Source organism: Sapajus apella, unplaced genomic scaffold (genome assembly GCF_009761245.1).
Source record: "Sapajus apella isolate SASKATOON/1434 unplaced genomic scaffold, GSC_monkey_1.0 scaffold1, whole genome shotgun sequence".
NCBI lineage: Eukaryota > Metazoa > Chordata > Mammalia > Primates > Cebidae > Sapajus > Sapajus apella.
In genome coordinates this window covers 88,401,559-88,428,810 of record NW_022436941.1, presented here as the reverse complement: position 1 = coordinate 88,428,810, position 27,252 = coordinate 88,401,559, and the positions used below count along the sequence as shown (strand labels likewise).

The 27,252-nt window shown below is 36.1% G+C and overlaps 1 protein-coding gene across 1 annotated transcript in view; it reads right to left on the bottom strand.

Moving 5' to 3' along the window:
• Nucleotides 1–27,252, bottom strand: part of HCN1 (hyperpolarization activated cyclic nucleotide gated potassium channel 1) — a 378,126-nt gene that overhangs the window by 4,204 nt on the left and 346,670 nt on the right. Inside the window, exon 7 of the mRNA XM_032281138.1 lies at nucleotides 2,948–3,112. Coding sequence (XP_032137029.1) covers nucleotides 2,948–3,112 — 165 coding nt within the window. The remainder of the gene's footprint in view (nucleotides 1–2,947; nucleotides 3,113–27,252) is intronic.

Here is a 27,252-nt window from a genome sequence, read left to right as displayed (position 1 = left end):
TCCGGGTGCTTGCTGGAAACTCAGCCTCCTGGGCCTGACTCCACTTGCTGAATCAGATGTTGGATTTTACTAAGATGCCCAGGTGATTCCCAAAGCAAATCTGAGGGGACTATATCAGGGCCTTTATTTTCCACCCAGTGTTCTACACCAGTCATTCTCAATCCTAGCTGCATATTTTTCTTATCTCTGGAGCTTTAAAAAGTACTAAGGTCCATTTGTTCCCTACCAATTAAATCTAAATCATCAGACTGGGGGTCCGGATTTCAGTAGTTTAAAAGCAAATTTCCCTAGGGAATTCTTAAGTGCAACCAAGAATGAGACCTGCTTTGTGATCTTCCCTCTTCTGAATGGTTGTTGTGAGGACCAAGAGCATAGTGCATTGCAGGCTTTCAGTTCCCTCTAAGACCTTAATAAAGTTTAGCTCTTCCTGCCATCATCTTCTGAGTGATTTGCAATACTAGACAGTCTGGCATAATAACAATTAGAATCAATAGTAGATTGGTGAAAGAAGGGGAAAGTAGTGACTTTTCTATGACATCATTGTTACACTAATACCCAAGTGAATATAGTAACCAAAAAGTGAATCAATTTGCAATATTACTAAATAAAGTAATGCATTAAAAGTAACAAGGGTATATTTTTGAAAACAAATATATGTTGTAATTTCCTTGACAGCTGGGAATACAATCATTGTAAATGACTGCCAAAATAAATAGTTACGTCTCTCTACTTGCAGACTGTCCTAATTTCCCAAAGAACAAAACTTCCTAGATTAGTAATAAATATAAATGCGTATTTAGCATATTTGCTTAACTAACTGCAGCATACATCTATATGCAATAGCCACAAAACTGAGCAGCGTAATGTTTCTTTCTGATTATGTGACTAGTCAAAATATCTTAATCTAAGTATCTTTAACCCTGGAACAAATAATGTAACTTTTAATATACTCTCACAATTATATAAAGATCAAAAATTCAATTTCTTAGTGTTTGCTTATTAGAATTTCATTGCTTGTATTGATTACAAACTATTTCATATAAACGTTGTTATAAAAATTAACTGCAATAAGTTAGATGAAAGTGACGCTGTATCAGATTAACAGAAACTCTCTGGTGAAATATCCTGATTTTACTGTTTTCTCTAAGGATGTCTAGCTGGTTTAGAAAAAAAGTAATTGCTTGGAAATCAGTCTCTGCTTCTAACATAAACACACAAACACTACAAAGAGAAAAGTTATTTTCAAATTAAGTAAGGATGCTTTCAGGAGTGTTTCCTTCTTTTGTGGGTATCATCTCCATGAATGAGATCCTGTTACATCTCTAAGATTTCAATGTGAATTTCTAATATGTTTGTTATGTCTAATGATAATGTCCAAATACTACCTTTGTTTCTTCTAATCTATTTTCAGATCTTTATGCAGCCTGTTGTCCTACTAATATAGAGAAAAAGGAAGATGAGAATGTGAAGTACAGAAAAAAAGCTGATATAAAAATTTATCAATCTAAAGTCCTTACCTTTAACAAGAATGAAGCAGTTGAGGTACCTCCTTGTTTGTCACAAATGATCCCAGCCCCATTTTTTTGAGTTCATTTATTCCTTCCTCCCTTCCTACCTTTCTTCAACAAATATTCATTGTATACTAGGTACTGCGAATGTAATGGTGAATTAAACATGAGTTCTACCTTAACAAAGCTTGGCATCTTTAGAGCCAATAATATGTGTTGGGGGAACTTCAGAGGCTATGGGAGAACATATCCAAGGAACTGGGCTTAGTAGGGAGTGGGAGGTCAGAGAAGGTTTGTAGAGGGAGGTGATGTCTAAACAGAGATAGGAAGGTTGAGCAGAGTCAAGCTGGCAGTAAAAAGCAGAGAAGGGGAGGGTGGGCAAAGCCGGTTTAGGTGTTAAGAATGAATGCATTCTACCTAATGATATAACATAATGTTCCAGGATATCTAGGAAAGTTAGCAGCAAGCCAATCCAAGCTAACTTTACTATGGTAATTATGCAAATCTTCAAACAGGCATAACTAATAAGGCCTAATTTTTGTAAATATATATTTTTATTTGGTAGCAGAAAAGATTTTAAAATATGTTATTATTCGCAAGGTAAAGCATCTAAGTAGGGCATTTCTAACAAGGCTTTTTTTTTTTTTTCTGCTTGAGTCTATATTACAAACGTTTTACTATGTCTGTGCTCAGACTAATTTATGTGTGTAAGTTTTCAATTCCTAACATAAAGATAAAATATAAAGTTGACTCTCAAATACAAAAAATGTGATAAAATGTAGTTTGTAATATAGACTCATCACATTTTTAGTTCTATTTCAATGCTATCTAGAATTTTTATCATTGCTTTTTACCTGAAGATTCAAATTGTTCTGGCATCACTCAGGAAATCAGTTTGTTTAGCTAGCAAAAATAGACATTAATAAATAAACCCAGAATACTTTGAAGAGATAGATAAGGACCCAGATGTCTCAAGAAATATGGCTACAGCTGATTGCTATTTCTACGCAAATTAACAAGCAAGCTATAAACTGGCATTTGGGCCTTTTTTTTTTTTTTTTTTTTTTTTTTGAGAAAAGGTTTCACTCTCTTGTCTGGACAAGAGTGCAGTAGCGCCACCTTGGCTCACCGCAACCTCCGCCTCCCAGCCTCAAGCAATTCTCCTGCCTCAGCCTCCCGAGTAGCTGGGTTTACTGGCACGTGCCACCACGCCCAGATGACTTTTGTATTTTTAGTAGAGATGGGGTTTCACCATGTTGGCCAGGCTGGTCTCAAACTCCTGACCTCAAATGATACACCCGCCTTGGCCTCCCAAAGTGCTGGGAGCACAAGCATAAGCCACCACACCCGACCACATTTGGAACTTATAATTGCAAACTTATATTATGCCACTAGATTAAAACTAAATTGCATATAAAGAAGACAGAAAACTAGAGTACCTATGCGATCTAGTCGGTCAATGGCAACTGTCTCAAAGGCTCTCCTCATCATTGGATATTCCTCCAGGACCTCGTTGAAATTGTCCACAGAAAGTGAGTAAAGACGACAATATGTATCGGCTCGAACGCTGGCGGTACGACGTCCTTTGGTCAGCAGGCAAATCTCTATAAAAACAACAAAGAATGACTTGTTTGATCATTTTCTTTTAAAGCCTTAATGGCTTTCCACAACTTAAAACAAGTCTCATGGTGTGAAAAACCAATTATTAGCAGCATTTTCTATTTTATCAGCAAATTCTTTCTGACAATTTAAAGAATCCAGCTGCCAATACTCAATCTTAAAATAATGTTCTTAAAAAAAAAAAAAAGCTGTTGAGACTTTTGGTTTAAATGAAAGGCTGAAACACAGTATACCATATCCTTCCCACTCCAATTCCCTGAAATAAGAAGTAAAAAAAGAACAAAAGAGATGCATAAAAAGGAATAAAACGTCCACAAAGGAGTTGAAAACAGGAAGGGGTGATGATTAGAAAGAAGTTCTTATGAATTCTGGAAGGCAGAAAGCAGATGGTATAAACCAGACAGAAGCCAAAATGAGTCTAAACATTGGCTTAGAAAGCCCTATGATCAAATAAAACTAGACCAGAAATTTAGATATATTATGGGCATGCCTAATGTAGTTTATATATTCCCAATGAGATCAGTATGAAGAACATGATATTCCGCATGTACAGAGGGACTTTCTATTTAAATGACTTTTAAGGGTAATTCCTTGCTGAAATTTAGATTTCCAAAATATGAGTAAACAAACATTTGCAAATTTGGATTTCATTACTGGCAAGCTGAAGCTATATGGCTATTAAGAGAGAATATTCCATTTTGTTTTCCAAAAATTATTATTTGAACTACTGTAGGCTTTGATTATTTTTAATTTGGAAATAATTTAAACATTTAGCTTCAAAATAACAAATTTGAAAAAAAAATGATAGAAGTATTTTTACAATTTACAGTGACCTAACAAAAGGAAAAATGGTAAATATAATATTAAATGTCTAAATTCACATTTGAGCTAATTTAAAGAAGTTCTATTTATGTTGACAAACCTTGTGAGTAAATCAGGCTGTAGACACTATGTACTTGACCAATGTTAGAGATAAAAAAGAATCAAAAACATATCCACTTTTATAGGACATTCTGACAGCAAAAAAAAAAAAAAAAAAAAAAAAAAAAAAAGCATTATCTTAATACAAAGTTCATTTGAACACAATCTGGTAAGAGCAATGTGACATACATGCAAACTCTGAAAATACTTAGAAAAGCGCATGTGAACCAACCTGGGAAGACAGAGAGGATTTTAGGAAATGTCACCTAAACCATCAATTATGCTGTTGTTCATTTCGAGATTGCAGAGTGTGTGTGTTTGTCTGCATGTTTGTGTGCCTGCATTTGTCTGCATGTTTTTCAGCCTGAATGTGTGTATGTGTTGTGTGTATGCATTTGGTGTTTGTGTAGGAAAATAAATCTATTTGGGTCAATTTTAAAGAAAATTATCATACAAGGGAATTTACCTGCTTCTATAACATAAACAATGTAATAAAAAGACGTATTTTGAATACTACTCCAAAATTAAATTCCTGTGTCACTGAAGTCTAATTTCATATTATTATAATTTATGATTGCCACATTATGGCAAACAAGCTAAGCGTCAGTTTCAAATCTGAACATTACAAGTTATTGTCTAGAATGTTGAGGGAAGGAAGACATGAGGAGCCACATACCGTGTGATTCCATTCGTGTAAAATATCCAGAAAATAAAAATCTGCAGAGACAGATAACACATTAGTGGTTGCCTGAGGCAAAAGATGGAAAAGGGAATTAACAGTAAGTGGGCACAGGAATCTTATTCAGGTGATGAAAATGTTCTAAAACCTGAATTGTGGTGGTGGTTTCATCACTTGGTAAATTTACTAAAAGATATTTAAATTGTACACTTTAAATTGATGAATTATATGTGTAAAATATATTGCATTAAAGCTATAAAAGGTGAAAAGATAAATTAGTTTTGTTTTTTTTTCTTTATACTTATATTTTTATTTGAATTTATTTTCTCTTTTCTGAACTCTTTCTCTTTACTCTGGAATCATTGCTTTATCTCTGTCTCTAGGCTTTCTCTTGTGTGTTGAATGTTTTTTTTTTGGTAAAATTACTGATGTCCATTCACATTTAAAGATAAAAACTCTAGTAATGTTAGAGAGTTTGTTTAATTTAGAGTTCTTCTTTAGGGTACAGGGAAGATACCCGAAAGAAATAAGCGAGGAGCTTGTCCTCATATTTCTCTAAATCCAGAATGAGGAGGGCTTTACTCCAGGCCCCTGACATCTCTCTTAACTGTTCTAGTTTTCCTTGTCGTTCAATTGCTTTATGCAAGAACCACTGTCATTTACCCCCACCCCCACATACATAGTTGGCTACAGACTATTCTGCAACATGGAGGGAGAGATGTCTCATACCTACCATCAGCATAAGTCACCCACTTTTTGTTCTGTCTTCTGTGGTCCTGCTGTCTCTTAACTAAGAGCCTGTTTAGTATTCTTCCAGGATACCTGCTCTCTCCTTTGCTCCTGTTATCTGTACATATATTCCAAGTTCCCCCTGCTTTCCCTTCAAGGTTCATCAGGAACCGCCAGCATACATTTAACTGCAGGCTACAGAATATCAGAGTAGCATTGGTTTATCCAATGCATTAATGTCATTATATTACAAAACAAAATTTGGGAGTAGGCAAGGCCAGCGTTGGTTCAGCACCTCAATCATGCCAAGGCACTGTGCCAGCAATACTTTGTTTGCGTTGCCCATCTTCTCATGGTCATAAGCTGATGGCAACAACTATACACATTCATATACTCATACAACAGCGTCCCAAGTAGGGAGACAGTGAAAGATTTTCTTCCTACATTTCTTTTTTTTTTATTGTGAAGGCAAAAGTTGTACTACAGGTCCGTATCTTACTTTCTCTAGCATTTTATTAGCAGAACTGCATCGCGTGGCCAGCCTCATTGGGAAGAAGGATTTAAAACTGAGTATTTGTTAAATTGGAATAAGGTAACTACTGTTAGTGATTGAATTAGGTAAATACTGGTTTAATCCCTGAAGTTGTATATGATGCTAGCCATACAAGATTTTATTAACAAGAAAGGGCACTGGTTGCTGGCTAAGGAACCGATGTTATCTGGCATTTCAATCATATCTATTTTCTGTCTTCTAGAAACATGTCCCTCTGTCTCATCTCTTGGTTGCTCCCAAATAAAAATTCATGCATCAGGTTACTTTGTGGTTTGGGTTTATATTTTATTCTTTTACTATTGTTAATCGGGTCTCTGTAAAGGGAAAAGAAAAAGGCACATCCTGGGAATCATCTTAAATAAGAAATTTACTTTTGTCTTATGCTTAGAAATTACTTGGATTTATTTTTATAAAGAGCGTGTGTTTATATATTACTTTTTATTTTAAAAACAAGTTTAAATATTATAAATAAGACTACGGCTCTTTTTGGTATACACAGTCATTTTAGAGATATGTTAAAAACAGATTTATTGCAGCAAAGATATATGCTTATTCATATTTTTACTAAGCCATTATTTACAAATGATTTTCTGGCCTCTATCATCTGATGATCTCATATAATGAATATATAACATATGTAGCATATGTTACATAGTATGGTACCCATTACTAAGCAATCATGGCTTGAATCAGTTAAATATTATCATTGGTAAGAAAATAAATTCTTCAAAGAGGATGCTTTTCAATACTGTTTAAGGCCTACATGAATAAATGTGTACATGTGTTATGAGCTCTTAACCCAAAGGTTTTCTATATTGCTATCTCAGTAAAACTTAGATGTTATTGCTCAGCAAATCTTACCTCTTCATTACATTTTGTTTAAAAAGATAATGTACTTATTTTACCTTTTATAATTTGTTGAATCAACACTGGTATTCTAATTTGGTCTTTATGCCAGTTAATGATGTAGAATGCTATTTGGGGCATTTTCTGCAGCAGTAATGATTGGTTTCCTGCTGATTCAGGTACACACACACACCAGTTGCTTGGGCTATTTTAGGGATTGTTTCTTTAGTGTAGTATTGGCCTGGGGATTTGGGGTCCTGTGTTAGTCTCAAGTCAACTTGCTCTTGTCTGTGAGGATTAGACACATATTTATATTCTGTGGACTTTATCAGTGAAATGTACAACTCAATTATATCTCTAGAGTTTTAGTGTCATTAACTCTAACTAACTTAGATTTTATTCAACATTTTACCTCTAAAGTCTCATTAATCTTTATATCTCCAGTGCCTACCTGACAAATAGTGGATACTTAATGTCAGCTGACTGGAATCATTGAATCAAATAGCAACATGCTTGCCGAAATAAATGATTTAATCACCTACAAAAAATCCCTTTGTATTTAATGTGACATTCCCCTATGGAGAAGCTAAGGGCTAAATATAGACTTACACAACAAAGTCCCTTCAAAAGTTATATAAAGGACATTGTTCATTGCCAACTCAAAAGTCATCAGTCATTACCTTGCTGCATGTCCTCAGTAATTTCTCAGTGAGAAAAAGAACAACCGAAGGTTTATTCATGAGAGGAGAAATAGTCACTGGGAAGTATGAAAAACACTTAAAATAGTCTCTTCTTTTAAAGCCTCCATACTCTGTTTCTCTTAAGAAAAACAGAGTTAAGAAATGGCATAACTTTAGCAATGAAAAAAGAGTAAACTTTCTGATCAAAGAGGCTTAGATTTCATGCATGTTCAGGTTCAATATGAATAGAGCAGGTGCTTCTTTGTAAATTAATTTTCTCTTGATACAGTATTAAGTTATTTTGAAAATCCAATTATTAAGTAAACATAGCCCTTTGTTAGGTGTCATGGAGCTTTTGTGTATTTGCCATGTGTGTATCTATGCGTGCTTTTGGCGGGGATGGGGGGTGTTTAAATACAGGATAAAGAGAGAAAAAAACAATTTGGTCATCTGTATCTAATACTATCCTTTAGGTACCTTAGAAGTTATGTCTTTGCTAGTTTATCATTATTTTATTTTATTCTACTGAATTTTCTAATTGTTTCCTAAATAATGGCTTTATCCCGCTAATTGTTAAAGACATTTTAAAGACAGAAACTATACACTTACATTTTAATATCCCTTATGCTGCCTCCTATATTGAGTTTCCAGCCTAAGCAAAATGATTTAAAAACACTTATGAATATGTCAATTACAGTGAATAAACACAAAACCCACAATGAGTTATCTTCTTAAGTTTTGGATGATATAATATTGGTTCCCCTGCTAGGCATCTTCCCTTTGTAATAGAACTTGTCAAATGCTTTATGTACCTTCACAGCATATCTCTGAGGTTTTTGTGCAAGGTTTATAATAAAGGAAATTGTCTAGAAAATTTGGTCATTTTTTTTTAAATGTAGACCATGCCCTTACTCATCAGGCAGAAAATGAACCTGCTTTTAGGTGCCCATGTTGATTCATAAAGCAAATAAAGTCAAATACAAAATAAAATAAAAGTGGACTCTCAAAGAACAAGTTCAGTGCAGTTTGCAGATGCAAGCTTTTTAAAGCCTATCTTGGCATACAATTTAGAATTTGTTCTGGTCTTTCTGTTTTTTCTTTTTTGTATACTCTCTGAGAGCTCAACAAGGAACTTCACAGTGGTATAATCACTGTTTTAAGAATCTTATGCAAATTTACTTGGGTAATAGGTCCCTTCATCTAGATGCATATTTATATATTATAAGAAATTATAACAGTAATTAGTGCTTAGCATATTAATTTTAATATGGTAGAATTTTCCTGGTTTTCTTTATAGGGTATTTATGAATGGCTAAGTAGTTATTTCATCTAGTTAAGATGAAAACTATTGGTAATGCATCCTGTCATAGGAACATAGAAAACTCTGTTTCTAATTCGATGTCAGAGCGTGACCCGGGAGGCTAGACTTGGCTTTGTACATTATCTGTATACCTTAATAACTCTTAGGGTATGAGATATATCAACTTCTCAATGCTATTTTTTCTGGCATTAGTTAACCCTGATTATAAACATTTAAGTCCACGTAACATTACTATCACCTATCTAAACAGTCATTTTTATCAGGTAGGGCAAATGGCTTCAAGGATTTTGCAACTCAGAAATATTTTCCTGACCTCTAAAACTGAACTTGACATTGCAGTGACATGCAGCTAATCAGGAACTCATGACAGAAGTTTCTAAAGTAATGTGCTCAACTGAGCTTCTAGAATTTATGGGGAAAACTGTACTCAGCTTCTTGTAGTAACTTAAGCAAAAGCTGCTTACTGCTTTAGTACCTGATACCATGAAATAAATGTAATTCTCTTCTGTGCATCAAAACACTAATTTCCTATAAATTATTTAGGTTTCTAATCCACTGTGTTATAAAAATGTGCAAGAGGTAATATCACTTTTTTGTTTCCTTTTTGTCTTTGTAGAACTTCTGTATTTATACTAGTGAACTAGTAAAACATTGCATCTGTATGGCATAAGAGACGATAACATCTGGCTTAAATCATTTTTTGTACCACGTTTGGCTGGTAGAAGCACTCTGGGTATAAAATAGAGTTGAAAAGAAATCTAAAGAAGTTTAGACTAGGATAGAACATTAAATAGATGCAAATTTTTTAGTATTTGAATGATTTTTAGCATAATATTTTAATGCATTTCACATTTTGTACAATCTTCTGAAACAGGGATTGAATACAAATTTATAAATATAGATATTATAAAGAAAGTATTACTTGCTGTATAGATAGATTACATATTATAATATTCGAATAACCAGAATACCCAATTTTGCATTTTACTAAGGATATAACTGGTCATTTCAACTCACATAGATACATTCCTAATTGCACAATTATTAGTGTCCTCTACTACTACTAACCATAAATAACTGCCCTGTTATTTAGATGAGACAAAGTTATTGTTTTGTCAAACCAATCTTAGCTCCAAGTTGGATTAAATCATCTCTTTTAAAACATATAAATTAGAATGATCACCTGGGCCTCTGAATGTTGACCTAGTAGCAACTCCTCAGACAAGCTATGTGTTAGCAAAGTTATTCATTGACAAAGGTGTTATGTGGTTAACTAAAACAGCACCTATAAAGAGACCATCACAAGCCTAGTACACTGTGGGCGCTCTTAAAACCTTAGTTTCCTTCCTTTTTCCCTCTTTCTTTAACTTCTCATAATTTTTCTTTATAATTTTGACTCTATCTGCTAGAAGCAAATAAAAGATTCACAGATCAAGTAGCTCTCCAAATTTGTGATATATAAATATCATCCTCCACATCTTCTACCCTCTTGTAAACAATTTGTTTATAAACTAATCATACAAATTCCTTAGGCTGTGTCTTCAGTAAGATGGCTTCACATTCACTAATATGCTTTCATAATTGTCCCAGGGAGAATTTATCTTTGTGCTCCCTCTGTATCTTGATCATCTTGCATCTTATTTCCTACAACACATTATTGGACTTACTTGTTTATATTCTTTATATCAAAATATAAGGTCTTTAAAGGAAGTGCAATGACCACATTTGTAATGTCAGCACTTACCACACATTGTCATATATAATTTGGCTCAAGAAATATGGCATGTCGGGAGGCCAAGGTGGGCAGATCACTTGAGGTCAGGAGTTTAAGACTAGCCTGGCCAACATGGTGAGACCCCAACTCTACTAAAAATACAAAAATTAGCGGGTATGTTGCCATGCGCATGAAATCCCAGCTACTTGGGAGGCTGAGGCAGGAGAATCAGTTGAACCCAGGAAGCGGAGGTTGCAGTGAGCTGAGATTGTGCCACTGGACTCCAGTGTGGGTGATGAAGTGAGGCTCTTTCTCAGAAAAGAAAAAGGAATGAGTGAATCAATCAATAACTGAAAAGCAAAATGGCTTACATCAGATTAAAAATATTCTTCATAAAACAAAGTGCTCATATTTGAATACAATATTACAAATAGGCAAATCTTTTTGTGAAGCTTTGGCTCCAGTTGACAGAAGTTATAATGCAAGGCTCTCATCTGCTTCCTACTGATCATAAACATGTTTGTAACATGATTGTTTCATTGCGTTATATATGTGAATTTTTCAAATAAAGGTTTATACTGTTCACTCCTTAACCTCTCCCTTTCCTCTTCTTTAAGTTGTCTTTGTCTTTCATGTCCATTGTAACGCCTTCAGCTTGCATAAAATCAGCTTTACATAATATTGTTTGTAAACTTACACTGAATATGTATTTGTACTATATGTCTTTGGCAAGTTAAAATACCTAATGGGTATTACTGATATTACAGATACGTTACATAGGTAGGAAACAAACCGGGTAACCCCATGTTAGCCCATGTGACATAAATAGATTAAAGGGTTCTATTTTGTGATTGGAACAAAAATCACATAAAAATATCAAAGCTACAAAGGCTAAAACCACAATTTTTCTTCTCCTATCTGTCTTTAAAAAATTCACCAGACCATTCCAAATTGCTCCTTTCGATCTTTAAATCTACCAACACTCAACTCTTCAAAAGTTAATCAAACATCTTGAATTATAAATGCCTTTAAAATGCAGTCAGCTTTTAAAAATTCATCAAATGATTTTTGGCTCTTAGGCGCCTCCAATGTGTTTTTGAAGTAATATCTTGACAGCTCTGTTTTCCTATGTGGCTTAATATGCTTCTACAAAATGAAAAAAACACATGGCAGAAATAATACTTTCTATAGACAATATATTCAGTAGATATTTTTGAGGCAAGTCTGCTAGAGCATAAGAGGTTATTTGTCTCCAAAATATTTCCCTTGATTCTTTGTCTCTCTCTCACACACAGATACACACACACACACACCACATGCACACATGATACAACTGACATTTAAATACTCATTTCCTTGATTTGTTTAATGCAAAAATTAATTCAGATATTCAGAATGGATTCATTAGTGCAATGTTTGTCATACTTTAGCATGTATGGGAATCACCTGGGTTGTCTTACTGTAAAGCAGGTTAGGATTTAGTAAGTCTGGAGTGGGATGAAAGAATCTGCAATTCTAACAAGGGATAGGTATTACCACTGATAGGCCTTTTTTGGGTAATGAGTTCATATAGCTGTCAGGTTTATAATTACAAAAGGGTTCCTCATTTAGGAGAAATTGAAATAAGTAAAGAAAAGGAATGAAAATTAAAGATAACATAAATTCAAGTTAAGAACCGATTTCCTGTAACTTGCATCTTAGGCAATTGTGAGGAATACAAAATAAGCATGTGATCTTGATCCTGACTGAAAGAATCGACAATTATAAATTTAAGAATAATATAAAAAAGGCTTGAACATTAATTCCAAGGCTTAATGATCTACTAGTGACTTTCTATAAATTCAAATAACATATCATTCATCATAGAGTAATTCTGTACATCACTGGTGACATGAAGAATCTTGGTCAGACTTCAAAAGAAGTGTAGAAACTACATTACACAGACTATGGGGATGAAGAGAACAAGGGAAAAGGAACAAGAGGTGAGAGGAGACATGAGGACGAAATGGGTTCAAGGGAGAGTTTGGAAGGCAACTTTTATGAAATTGTGAGAAGAGAAGCTTGACAGGATCACAGGTATTTGGCATAGAAAATATTTCCCTGTGGATAAGTAAGTTAGTCTTGATCTACACTATTACTGCAGAGCTCTTCAGGAAAAAATTTGTGTGTAAAATGTTATTTTAAGAAATTAATTACATGGAATAGAGTGGAGACTCCTAGCTGTTTACATATCTTGCCATTTATTGGAAAGAATTTTAGCCTCTCTTTCTCTGACAGGTAAATTTGTTCTCTCAAATCTTTTGCTTTACGATGCAGCATATTTATCTATAATGTTTGCCAAATGAACTTGAATGGAAGTTTTTAGCAGCTAAAATAAAGAACTATAAAGAAGTTTTGATAATAATTTTGGGGAATTGCTTGATCTAAACCTGTAGCACTGAAAACAGAAGCGGTCTCTTTAAAGGATCACTGTAAAATGAAACTTCAACAGAGCTGGAAAGGGGATAAGGCATCCATAATTTTGAACCTAAATGCTAAACTGTGTCTGTCCTGTAAGTGAACATAAAATAAAGGTTGTTTTGGGAAAAAAATAAAGCAAAACTTTTGCACAAAAATACCTCAATTTTATGAAACTCTTTCTCATATTAATCCAGTTGTTTCTTATTAAAAAATTAAAGCAGTATTTGTGTGTCTGTGTGTGTGTGTGGGGGGGTGTTATACAAATTGGTAAGCTTTTCTCATGTGACTTTAAAAATCTCTGGTTCAACCAGGATGAGTGCTTACTCCAATGATGGCCATCTATAACTGAGGCAGTAGCACATATGAAAGTCTGGCTGGAGAACTCTGTCTGATGGGAATGCTTCAATCAGACTGTGATTCATAGACTTAAGCATACCCATTGTGGGGGAGATTTAAAGTAAAGAATGAATAGCTAGCATACTCAGAGTGCATGAGTTGTGACAATGATAGATTTCCAAAGTGGTGGTGGGCCACTGGCATCACCGTGGTTTGAGGGACTATGTTAAAGAAAACTTCTTTTCCTGGGTCCACAAGGGGCGTGGTTTCAAAAGCAGGAGTTTCCCAGAGCCATGCCTCCATCCACACCTGCATCCTGGAACTAGAGTTCTTTGTCTGGGTTTCCCACATGCAGGCTAGGTAGCGGAATCCAGCTGGGGTTCTTTGTCTAAAAAGCCCACGGAAACCTCTGGGAGGAGGGGGGCTCTGTTGTGGACCAAGCAGCCAATCCAGTATCAGAGTCAAAGATCAATCACTCCAGAGGACGTTTAAAAGAACTCCTCTCATTGGATGAGACCATGAATGGGGAGGGAATAACTCCAGGGTTAAAATTCTGTTGCTCCTTACCTATAGGGACTCCTTCTTTGGATTCCCTCCCACAGCAGTGTGGAGCTATCTCTCCTCTCTCTTTGCCTAATAAATTTCTTTCTGCAAAACTATTTGGGTCCACAATTTTCATTCAAATGGTAAGCTTACTGTGCCTCCGGAGCCCCTTTCTCCATTCTTCCAGGTAAGAGAAGCCAAGGACCTCAGATCCGGGAACTGGGAGCATCTTTGGGGTGCCCCTACTCCTTCCCATGTTACATCTTTGGCGAGCTAGCCAGGAGAAATGTCGGACTTCAGAGCAGTGAATGGTATCAGACCCCTTTCGCTTGCTAATCTGCCCTTTTGTTTCTTTCGAATTTGTTAAGGAGGTAAAGACTGGGTGCAGTGGTGGAGGCAAGGGTGGGTGGGTGCCATCTGCCGAAAGTGGGTGGTCAGGCCTGTGTGGGGCCGTGGCAGAGGCTGGGCTGGGGCTGCAGAAGAGGCTGCCACCTATGTAAGCCATGCCCAGCCTTTCAGAGGTTAACCTCCTGGGTCAAGATTTCCATGAGGCTAACTTCTTTCCAGCTCTTTCCTCTAAGATATTTCCTACACATAAAGCTATTACCCTTTTTGCTAAGACTTTAAGGCTTTTCTGTTGGTAGCCAGGGACCCATGCCCACGGTGCCCCCAGGCTTATGTCTATGAGGACTTCCTGCAGTATAAATGCACAGGGCCAGTTCCCTTAGTCCGCAGTGCTAGATTATGTCCTACAAAACCAGAGTCTATCAGTGGGTACTGGAGGCTATAGGACATTGTGTTTTTTGTCACCTGCAATTTCCCAATCCAAGGATGGTGCCAGAATCCAATGACGTACAATTTATCTTGCCTAGGATTGGCTCTCTGTATTGTAGAACTTCTCAATCTAGAAAAGCATAGTCAGACTGGGTCTGAGGCTCAAATAGTTAATTACAGGCCCCACAACCCTATGGCATATTCCTATGATGGAAAGCGGGGTGGGGGAGAAGGCTTGGGTCCAGAGGCCAGCCATTACCTTCTTTAAGATTGTTGTATTTAGAGACTCCTCTGAAGAAGTTTATCCTCCTAGGGCAGTTTTATGGTCAGGCCTATGTTAATTGAACTCTTGCTAGGGAATACTGGCACCCATCACCATGCCTCACTGGCCTAGTTCTTCAAGGATGTGCCAGTATAGGGCCACTAATCTCGGCAGTCCCCATGTCCTTATGGTGGCCAATAAGGACATTAGACAATGAGGGTATACCCATGATGCTGGTAAGTGTGATTAAACTCGTCAAATAGGGGGTGCCCAGAAGGTGATCATGCATCTAGGGCACAAGGAAACTAGAAGGTGCTATAACTGGGAATGCCCCAGGGCTAGCAATTGCAAGGAATAACCAGGGATGCGGGCATCCCTGTGTTTGATTTCAGATGGGTGCTACTCTTCCCAGGTCAAAATTGCCCTTAAAGTGTAGCTGATAACTGGGACCAATTTGACCCATGATCTTTGAAGAAGAAGCTGGCCCTGGGGCCAGATCAGAGTTTAGAATCATTACTAAATCCAGCAACTTTGGTGTTCTTTAATAGAGACCAGGAGGAATAGGCTGAAAGGAATAGGAGGGACCAGAGAAAGGATGCAGCCCTAGTCATGGCCTTCAGGCAAGCAGACACAAGGGGCTTGGAAGAGAGAAAGGTTTGGGTTAGCCACCAGTCTGGCAGAGCTTGCTACCACTGCACTCTACCAGGAGACTTTATGAAAGACTGTCCCCAGAGGAATGAATCACCTCCTTGTCCTTGCCCACTGTGCAAAGGGGAACACTGGAAGGCACACTGCTCCAGGAGACAAAGGTTCCCAGACCTGAGGTGGCTAACCAGATGACCCAACAGCAGGACTGATGGTGCCCGGGGCAAGTGCCAGCACAAGCCATCATCCTCATGAAGCCCTGGGTAAAGCTACCTGTAGAAGGCCAGAAGGTCCATCTTCTCCTGAACACTGGCATGGCCTTCTCAGTTTTGCTTTCCTGTCCTTGATGGTTGTCCTCCAAGTCTGTAACTGTCTGAGGAGTCTTAGGAAAAGCAGTCTCCCATATTTCTCCTAGCCCCTATGAATGGCCCTTTCTTAGTAATGATCTCGTATTAGACAAGGAAACAGCAGATCTAATAAAATATATAACCTCCTTGGCTAAGTACCAACAGGCTCTTAGGACCTTGACCTGAAGGACATCCTAGGGAAAAGGGGAAAGAGTTGTTCTGCCCTGGAGACTTAGTGCTTGTTAAGTCTCTCCCCTCAGACTCTCCTCTCTGGGCCCATTTTGGGAAGGACCAGTTTCGGTTATTCTGTCTACCCCAATGGCAGTTAAGGTGGTAGGAACTGACTTGTGGATTTATCACACTTGGATGAAACCTTAGACACCTCCTGAAGAAAATCATAGGCCCTCCTCTCCACATCCTGAAGTTCCATGAAACAACCCTTCATACACCTGCAAACTGTTAGAGGATCTATGTTTGTTCTCCTGATGAGATCCCCAGGAAAATAACTCCTCACGAGTCTAACTTACATGGTGGCATTAACAGAACTATCACTCTTAACTTTGCTATTTGCAACTGGACTCTATGTGGTCACCCCTATGGATTAGCCTAATAGATCTCCTCCCCTCCTTGCTAGTGCCTCCCCATAACAATTTACACTGGGTCTCAGGTGTAGAGTTTTCTCTTGCCAAGGCCACGCCTTACTCGAACTCCAATTATTCCTTTCATGGGGCAGGGGCAGGAATAATAAAAGGACTTGATACTGGCATTGGAAGAATTACTACCACTACTCAGTTTTACTATAAGCTATCTCAGGAGTTAAATAATGAGTTAAATAATGGAAAAGGTTGCTAATTCTCTCTGCAGTAGCAGCTGACTCTGCAGAAGCAGCTTAACTCCTCAGTTGCCATGGATCTTTGAAATAGAAGCCCTGAATCTGCTAACAGCAGAGAGAGAAGGAACTTGTCTCTTTCTAGGAAAAAAATGGTGCTATTTTATAAACAATTTGGTATTGTCTGAAATAAAGTTAAAGAACTCAGGGAATGAATCAAACAGGGCTAAAGAACTTCAAGAAACAGGGTCATGGTGCTTGTTTAACAACTGACTGTCCTGGCTCTACCCTCTTCTAGGCCTGTTTATAACCATTCTATTATTGCTGGCCATTGGGCCTCTCATCTTTAACCTTCTTCTCAAATTTGTTTCTTCTAGAATTAAGGCCATGAGGCCACAAATGGTCCTGCAAATGGAACCCTGGATGTCCTTGGCTCATGAGTTCTATCGTGGACCTCTGGATCAATCTGCACCCCTAGAAGACTACCCCCTGGAGGAAACCTCAACTGCAGGGTCCCTTCTATGCTCCAATTCAGCAGGAAGTAGTTAAAGAGCAGTCGATGCTCATGTTCCAACAGCAGTTGGACTTTCCTGTTCAGAGGGGGAACTGAAGGACTGTGTTAAAGAAAAAAGGCTTCTCTTCCTGGGTCCACGAGGCATGTGGTTTCAAAGGCAGAAATTTCCCAGCATGACACCTCCATCCTGGAACATAGAGTTCTTTGTCTGGGTTTCCCACATGCTGACTAGGTAGAGGAATCCAGGTGTGGTTCTTTGTCCAAAAAGCCCACGGAAACCTCTGGGAGGAGGGGGCTCTGTTGCGGACCAAGAAGCCAATCCAGTATCAGAGTCAATGATCAATCACTCCAGGGGAAGTTTAAAAGAACTCCTCTCATTGGATGAGACCATGAATGGGGAGGGAATAACTGCAGGGTTAAAACTCTGCTGCTCCTTACCTATATGGACTCCTTCTTTGGATCCCCTCCCACGGCAGTGTGGAGCTGTCTCTCCTTCTCTCTCTCTCTATCTCTGCCTAATAAATTGCTTTTGGCAAAACTCTCTGGGTCCACAATATTTATTCAAATGGTAAGCTCACTGCGCCTCCGGAGCCCCTTTCCCCATTCTTTGGGGTAGGAGAGGCCAAGGACCTCGGATTGGGGAACTGGGAGCTTCTTTGGGACACCCCTACTCTCTCCCCTGGTTACAGTTTCCTGATGGACATTCTTACTTGCCATAATATCTGCCTCTAATACTCCTGAGGTGGTTTCCCATGCTCCTTTTTTCCTGTGCTCCCTTACAATGTACTCTATCATCTCAGTTAATCTGGTCTTTGCTTTGTGTCACCCACTTGAGTAACTGACTCATACACATCTCTACTAGTGACCTCTTTCAGGTCTAGCAGTTCATGCCAGCCCATTTTGTTAAGAGCCTCCACCTTTTATTTCCCTCACTTGGTAAGATTACAATGAGTTATTCAAGTTCAGTATATAAGTAGCCACAAAGAGGTATTGATGTAAGTAGAAAACTAATATCCTAACTCTAGAGTTTTCATTTTCTACTTTTCAGTAATTTGAGGTATTAATAGAAGACAACTGGGAATCAATTTTCATGCAAGATAACAGAAAAAATTTATTAGGCAAATAAAGCAATCCTCCTATTGCTGCCCAATCAAGAAAATATTCACACTTACAAATCAATCCTAACAGAGATTCTGTTGACTTTTTCCACTCCAAGAAACATCATTCTATATGACAACTAATGAGCAAATTCAAGGTAATAATGACAACCATAAAAAATGCCACGGAGGTTTTGAATTTTAAAAGTTTGTGTATAAGCTAAAGTATGGGTTGATAAGAAACACTAATCTACCTGAATAGTTACTTTAGTAGTATATGTTAATTGATAGAAGTAAAATGCATATACATTAAAGGGATGATAATGATGAGAAAAATATATTTTGCAGAATGTTTTGGATTATATATCTTGTTCAGAATGAGTTAAATTTGGAAAAGAGTCTTGTTTTGAACAGACGGGTTAGATCAGGAGACTTATAGACAAATCCAACAATTGGACTATTGTACTGCTTTTTGTATTAAGAAATGGATCTTACATTTTAAGCATTTGTTAAAATAAAAACAAAAATGAAAGATGTATATACAACCATATATAGCTTACAAAGCCTAAATATTAACTTTTGCAGAAAAACGTTTGCCTACTCCATGGTTACATACATTTTTTTTTTCCTTACAAGTAAATGTCCTTTATTTTATCTTAACTTAGGCAAATAAAATCTGGAAAGAATATAAATGAGCAGACTAAAGATGTATAAGCCACTATTTAGCTTGTGACTTTAAGCAAAGTGAAGTGAAGAATTAGGTCAAACAGCCCAACAGTTTATCCAAACCACATATTATCTTTTATGTTTACAAAAGAAATCCTCTCTGACTCATTTATTCAACATCATAAAAAGGACACTAGAAAACCTTCCCACCTATGGGTCTGGATTTTATCCAGGAGAAAAGATACCACTCTTTGTTTCAAAGCTTAACTGAGGTGTGGTACATCCCTTTGAAACCATGTTCAAAGATGCCTCACATAACCAGAAATTCAATAAACTAGTATTTTATTTCCATATTTGTGAAGGATAAGGATGATAAATGACTTTTTAAAAAGATAAAAGTTCCAAAAAAGTGTATTTTTTCCTATATTTTTGTTAATGTTTTTATTGTAGGAAATTGTAAACACATAAAAATAACAATATACTATATTACTAGAAACTAGTAGAAGAGTATGGGTCTAATGAATTAGTAGAATAGTGTAATATAATACCATAATAAACTCTCATGTGTTCATTGTACAGCTTAAACAATCATCAACTGATAGCTTGTTTCACTGGTACCTCATACATTCCCACCTCATTATTTTGAGAAAAATTGCAGACATATTATTTCAAACATAAAATTTCAGTATGCATCACTAAAATATAAATATTCCCAAAAATGTCCATAATATCACTACAATGCCCCCAAAATTAATAGTAATTTTTTAACATTTTCAAATACTTAGCTGGTGTTCATATTTTTTAAGCATGGACACATTTTGTAAAGAAGTTATTTGAAGGTCATGTCCCAACTCCCTCACTTTCCTGAGGAGCCTACACAAAAACATTCTGTAGAATCTATGACACTTAAAATAATTAACGGTAAGCTTTGAAAAATAAAAGATATGTAATGTATTATAATACTGTATCAGGACAAGAAAATTATACTTATGTATTTCAAAAAGGGACACTAGCCAATTTTTAGAGTATCAACCAAAAACAAAAAAGAATTTTGCAGTTGTTGAGCACTAGCAAAATACAACTAAAATACTCTTGTCCTAGAATATTGATTTAACAAGCTGTATAAATGGTTACTATTTTGCATCATCATTACCATCATTAGCAGAAACTCCTAAACAGAATGATGAAAGACAATGGAATTTCAGAGGGCAAGTGAGAATGAAGGAAGACTTGAAAGAATCTCATGATAAAAAATAAATGCAAAGAGAAATCATCCGAATGTTATTTGACTATTATGAATTTCTCTACTTGTGTTCCAGTATAAAAGTAAATAAGCCTCTCTAGGCCAGGATTTATCAACCTCAGCCCTATTGACATTTCGGACCAGAAAATTTGTTGGTGTCTGGAGTTGTCCTGTGCACTGTAAAATGTTTAGCTTCATCTCCCTGGCCTTGATCTACTGGAAGCCAATAGCAAACTCCTCACACTGAAAGTACCACAGTGAAGTGCTCATGAGGACATATTTTTGGCCTCCTATCTTCATAAACCCTGCTCTAAAAATCCAAGATGGCAAACATGCTAGTGCTTTGTGTCTTTGTGCAACTTTTGAATCATCTTTACAACAGAAGCTTAGAATTATGTTTTAGATATCAAAGCATCTATAAATAAACTCTTTGGGACATTTGCTTTAATTATGCAATCTTTTTTGGATAATCTTCTTGGAACATTATAAAACAAATGCTAATCACTTTGGTTCATGAGAGACAGCTATTTAAACACATTAAAAATGCTTTTCAAAAATTCCGTCTATTCTTCTTTTCCATTCAAGTAAGTTGGTTTACCAGTTTAATTAACCAGGATAAAAAAGATTTCTGCTAAGGAATCTGTGGCATTTAGATTCAGAGGCAAAAAAAAAAAAAAAAAAAAGAAAATTTTTATTAGTGTTAATAAATAGTATCATGTGCAAGCTGTTTATGACAGAGAAAGTTTAATTCAGTTGGAGATTTTTGATATCATATTGGTTTGGCCTGTGTTCCTACCCAAATCTCATGTAGAAATGTAATTCTCAGTGATGAAGGAGGGGCCTGGTGGGAGGTAATTGGATCATGGGGGTGAATTTCCCCCTTGCTGTTTACGTGGCAGTGAGTGAGTACTCAAGACATCTGGTTGTTAAAACATGTTCTCTCTCTCTCCTGCTCCACCATGAATAGTACATGGCTATTTCCTCTTCACTTTTCATCATAATTGTAAGTTTTCAGAGGCCTCCTCAGCCGTGCTTCCTGTATAGCCATCAGAACTTTGCATAAATTAAATCTCTTTTCCTCATAAACTACCCAATATCAGGAAATTTCTTCTAGCAATGCTAGAACAGATTAATGCATATGTGCAGAAAAAAAAGTATTAGAGAGCATGCAGACAAAAAATATACAAGAGGTCTTCTTTTGGGCTAGCTATAGCATATGCTTAGGGGAATGTTAAAAGCTTCACATATGAAGATTCTTTAATATTGAGCCACATGTTTAAATTTATTGATTTTTTACTGGTATAAAAGCACATATTTATTTTAGTAGAGAAAACTGAATAAAAAATATGCCCAATACTGTCACATAGAACTATCATATATCAATAAAAAATTCTGCAATATATTTTCCACCATAGAATTATATATATAATATATATATATCTCATATATATATATCATATATATCACATATATATATATATGTATATATATATATGTAAGTTTAATGGGAACTCCTTCAATATTTCTTTAGAAAAACACTTAGTAAAGCATTGAAAGCTACTTTGTAGTTAAATTTTTTTTTCACTTCCTTTTTTTTTTTTGTTTTTCACTTCCTTTTTTGTTTGTTTACTTTTTTCAACATGTAATTTAGGAAAAAATTAATTACTGTAGCAAGTGTTCATGCTACCCCAATGCGTTCTATAGGTGATGTGGAAGCTAGGTACTCCCCAGGGCCTCCTGGTTTTGTCTGCTGAAGCTGGCCTTCCAAGCCCTTGCTCTCGTAGGGAGGAGAACGGGTTGATGTGTGTAAGAGATTCCCACTCAGTTGGGTTTGTAGAGAGTGCGGACATATCCTGGAGGGCTTTGGAAGCCAGACTCTGAGGTATTTCAGTGATGATGAAAACAACATAGTCCCATGAGGTCTTCCGTAGGTAACTTCCGAGTCCTCCTTTTGCCCTTGTCCTTTATTCTTCTGCCAGTTTCATTTCATAAGCAGTACTATGTAGTCTTAAGTGAAAGATATCTGTGTTAGATTGCCAGGATTTGAAACTCCTCCCTTCTGCTAATTATGTAACCCTAACAGGGTTGGCTCCAAGTGTAGGTAGTCGGGAGGATGAGGGGAGTGAAAGCCCATTAAATGAAATAGACTTTAAAAATTGTCTTTCCAATATCAATGTAAAATAAAACATGTTATTATTGGCTTTCTTATATGTTATCCTGAGTAGAAAGTTGCCACATAATACCTTGAAAATACATTGAAAAGTATTAATTCAAATTATGTGTAATGAGTGGATTTAGTGTAAAGAACATTGGGTCATAAAAATAATCATCTTTTAATTGACTGTCTTGTTAGATATAATATGTGAGTTTTCATAGCCAAAGTAAAGACAATTCTCCCCCAAACTTGTATTAATATCTCATGACAATTCACATTTGGATGGTACTGTCAGTGGAATAAATTTCAAATTCCTTAATCTGGCTTTCAAAACCTTCCATAATCTGGTCCAATTTTATGTTTCCAACTAGCACTGTCTCTCATTCCAATCTCAAATGCTCCATTTCAACACAGCAAGCATCTACTTAGCTCCAGCTATGTGCTTCATCCTGTGTTATGGGAAACATACTTCATAGGTGTCACTAGTAATTCTTTCAATCAGCTCCAGTACAGCTGTTGGTCATTCTTTTCTTTTGTATTTCTCTTTACAGAAACCATGTTCTCAAAGTCCTCTACATATCTAAATTTCATCATTTACTGATTTTCTTTAAATATTAATTGAGTTGACACAACATTTGTCTACTTTTTTAATCATGTCACTTAATCTACAATCTTTTAAATCATCAGTAATAAAAATAAACTTAAGCTTTGCAAAGGTAATCACAAACTTGTACTGTACCCTCCATATCTGAACTGGATCTAAGAAAGTTCCTACATTCCCCAAATGAATGTGACTTTATGATGAACATTGCCATGGATGAAGATGAAAAGATACTTTGACAGCATATTGAGAGATTATTAAAGAGAATAGTATAAAATGCACAATATTTTGAATATAGTATGAATTCAATTTATGTTTGCTGAATCAAATTTATAAATTTCAGTCAGGGTTTAAATGCAGTCCATTTGGGCAGGTGCACTGGCTCACGCCTGCAGTTCCCAGATACTTGGGAGGTCAAGGCAAGAGGATTGCTTGAGGCCAGGAGTGAGAGGCTGTTGTAAGACATGATCAAGCCTCTAAACTCCAGCTTGGAGACCCTATCTTAAACAAATAACTAAATGCAGTTCATTTAATAAAATAATGTTGAGAATCAAACAGAAAATATAGAGCACCCCTTTTCTCTCTTGTGGGTCTTGGATTTTGTTAATAGACTTTATATATATATTTTAAAGTGCAGTTTTAGGTTTACAGCAAAATTCAGCATGAGGTACAAAGATTTTTCATATATTCTAAGCCCCCAGGAGAGTCTGAATTTTTACTAAAAATTTCTGAAGGGGGCAGAAAGTAAATTTGGGGCTTTTTAAAGCCCCAACTAAATATCATATTACTGTAAGTTATTTAGGTAGTATTCTTTATTATTTCAGGGCTTTTTCTAAAATTATCATAACTTAACCACTGTCAGCCATTTGCATTGCATGATTAATTCAATTATTGTGGTACATTTTTCACAATCAGATTATCTGTCTAGAAATACTACATTTGGAGTGCTGCTCTATTAAGTAGTTAGGTGGCTGATGGAGATTCTGTATTTGTAGACAGGCTCTGTGACATCTGCCCCTGCTTATGATTAGTCTGGCACAAAAAGAAACACATCCAGGATGAACATAAGTTGGCAGCAGCATTTTCAGGAGAACAAAAAAAAAAGATTATACACTGAAAATGTTTTCCCACCTTAGAAATGATAACACTAGATTTTGCTTCAGGTCCAAAACTGGTTTTTCACTGTGGGTATAAATGCTCTACAAATAGTCTCAAATATGCTATTTTATCAAATATACTTAAAATACTTAAAGCATGGAAACCTACTGTTCAGGTTTTATATCTATATCTATATCATCTATCTTTATCTCTATCTACTTTTCATCTATCTACGCATCCATCCATTTATATCTATCTGTCTGTCTAACAACTCAGCAGCACTGAGGGTCACAGATGATTAAACAAAGAATTCAGTTTCACAAGAATTAACAAAGCCTCAAGAACAGGTAAACTCTTTTTGAACACTTTAATACTATTTATAACACAAATTATACACCAGATATCTATGGGCAATGATTTTTACATTTTAAATATCAAAGTATAATATAGATTAAAGATAGAGAATACTTCATTCTTTGTAACTCAAAGGATAAATGCATGAGGGGATGGATAGCCCATTATCCACGATGTGCTTATTTCACATTTCATACATGTATCAAAACATCACATGTACCTCATAAATATATATACCTACTATGTACTCACAAGATTTAAAAATTTAATAATGAAAATTACAAAAATACAAAATAGAAATAACTGCTAATAGTATAGATTTGGCTTAGTCAGGAGATTTCAAAAAGTATGCCTTACAACGTGCACTGGAACAAGGTACAAACTAATGTGAGATTTGATTTTGCAAATGGTGGTAAGGATAGGTGGCATACTGCTAGAAAGCATTTTAAAAATAAGCGAGGGGAAAAATGAGAAATGAAAGGGCAACAAATGTGTCTCCAAATTTACTCTCAGATGTGTCTCCAAATTTACTCTCAGATGTCACAAAGACACATTTTCTGCTATCAGCTTTCTGCCTCCAAAATTTTTTAAGAAACCTTTCTCAGGATAAACCATACACATTCAAAAATTATTGAGTCCTTATAGTAAGCCACTTTATAATATAATGGGCAATATCCTCAGCAACACGCCTATTGTTGCTGCAATGACAAGTTTCATGAAATAGATGGGTAGGTAAATCAGGCTAGTAAAATCAAAAAGAGTATACATCTGGTACAATACCTATTCATGGAGAACTGTTATCCAGAAACGGTTTTATTTTTTCAATACATTTGCAATAATCTAAAATGATTTTATTGATTTATTTCCTTGATTATAGTCTGTTTCTCTCAATTAAAATGTAAACTGCATAGGGGAAGAATAATGTTTTTCCTCTTCACTACTTTATTGCACTTACTTACAACAGCACTGATGCTTTTCATTTATTTAGTATGTTTTATTGGAGAATTAATGAATAAATTAATAAATGAAGTGTTATAATATATTTAGGTCCCAGTAACATATTTTAAAAATTTGTTCAATTAGTACCATGAAAATATTGGTCCTTTTTTTTTTTTCAGGTGCGGACATAAGGGAAACAAGAAAAATGAAATCACCAACTATCCATCATCACCATCAATGCATAGCAAAAAAAAAGGATGTTAATATAGACATAGCAAGAATAATCTCAGAATAAAAAATAAACCCAGAAAAGGACAAGACAGTTCAATCAACTTATACATAATAACTCAGTCCATTGTTTTTATATTACTGATTTTATCATAGACCAGTGAAAACTCCAACACAGACCTGCAGCAGCCTTCCCACTGGGCTCTAGGAATACAACTATCAAAAGTGGCTTTTTATAATAATAAATGGAGATGATATATATATTAATAATTGTTATTTTTCATGGGTTCATATGTTTCTTTTCAATGTCAAACTACTGGGTTAGCCTAACATTAATATGTTAAAATATACATGTGGTAAATAGGGCTGGATATCAGTTTTAGGGTCCAAAGGTTGTCTTTTGTTATTACTGTGGTTCTCAGGCAAAGTTCTTCTTGCTAAGTAAGATTTTCCGTGGCCTAGAAGATCTTTCTGGCCTCCTTTGTTCTTCTACATAAAAGTTTAATGATGGACTGTATCTGTCTACCATCTGGAAGAAATGGTTCTTACCTCACAGGGAGAGTTGAAGTCATTCTATCAAGAGTATTTGTTTTTATAGCTTAATTGACAATTAGGATATGAGCACACATAGGAGACATGGACCTCTATAAGAATTCTGGATGTTATAATGGCCAGGTGTAACTCGGCTGTTTTAAGAAAAGTGAATCATTATTTCTTCCTTGTAACTTCCCTATAAGGGATTATTATCCTCATTTTAAGTACTACTGCACTCATGTTAACAGAATTTGATTAAATAGTTGGTAGAAGAACCAGAATTTGAACCAAGCAACTAGCTGGTAGAAGAACCAGCATTTAATTCTCAGTCTGTGTGAGGCCATCCTTATTCCAAAATGCTACCTTGAACAATACTGAATTGGATTGATTAAAATCACACTCATTGGTAGTTTGATAGCAATAGCATTGGGCAGTATGACAATTTTAATGATATTGATTCTTCCTATCCATGAGTATGGGATGTTTTTCCATTTGTTTGTGTCTTATCTGATTTCTATGAGCAGTGTTTTGTAATTCTCATTGTAGAGATGTTTCATCTCTCTGGTTAGCTATATTTCTGGGTATTTTTTTGCAGCAATTGTGAATGGGATTGCTTTCTTTTTCTTCTTTTTTTTTGGGGGGGTGGGGATGGAGTCTCGCTGTCTCACTCAGGCTGGAGTGCAGGGCTTGATCTTGGCTCATTGCAACCTCTGCCTCCCAGATTCAAGCAATTCTCCTGCCTCAGCCTCCCAAGTAGCTGGGACTACAGGTGTCCTCTACCATGCCTAGCTAATTTTTGTATTTTTAGTAGAGACGGCGTTTCACCATACTGGCCAGGCTGGCCTGGAACTCCTGACATTGTGATCTGCCCACCTCGGCCTCCCAAAATGCTGGGATTACAGGCGTGAGCCACCACACCCAGCTGAGATTGCTTTCTTGATTTGGCTCTCAGCTAGGCTATTTTTAGTATATAGGAATGCTAGAGATTTTTGTACATTGATTTTTGTATCCTGAAATGTTGCCGAGGTTGTTTATCAGCTCAAGGAACTTCTGAAC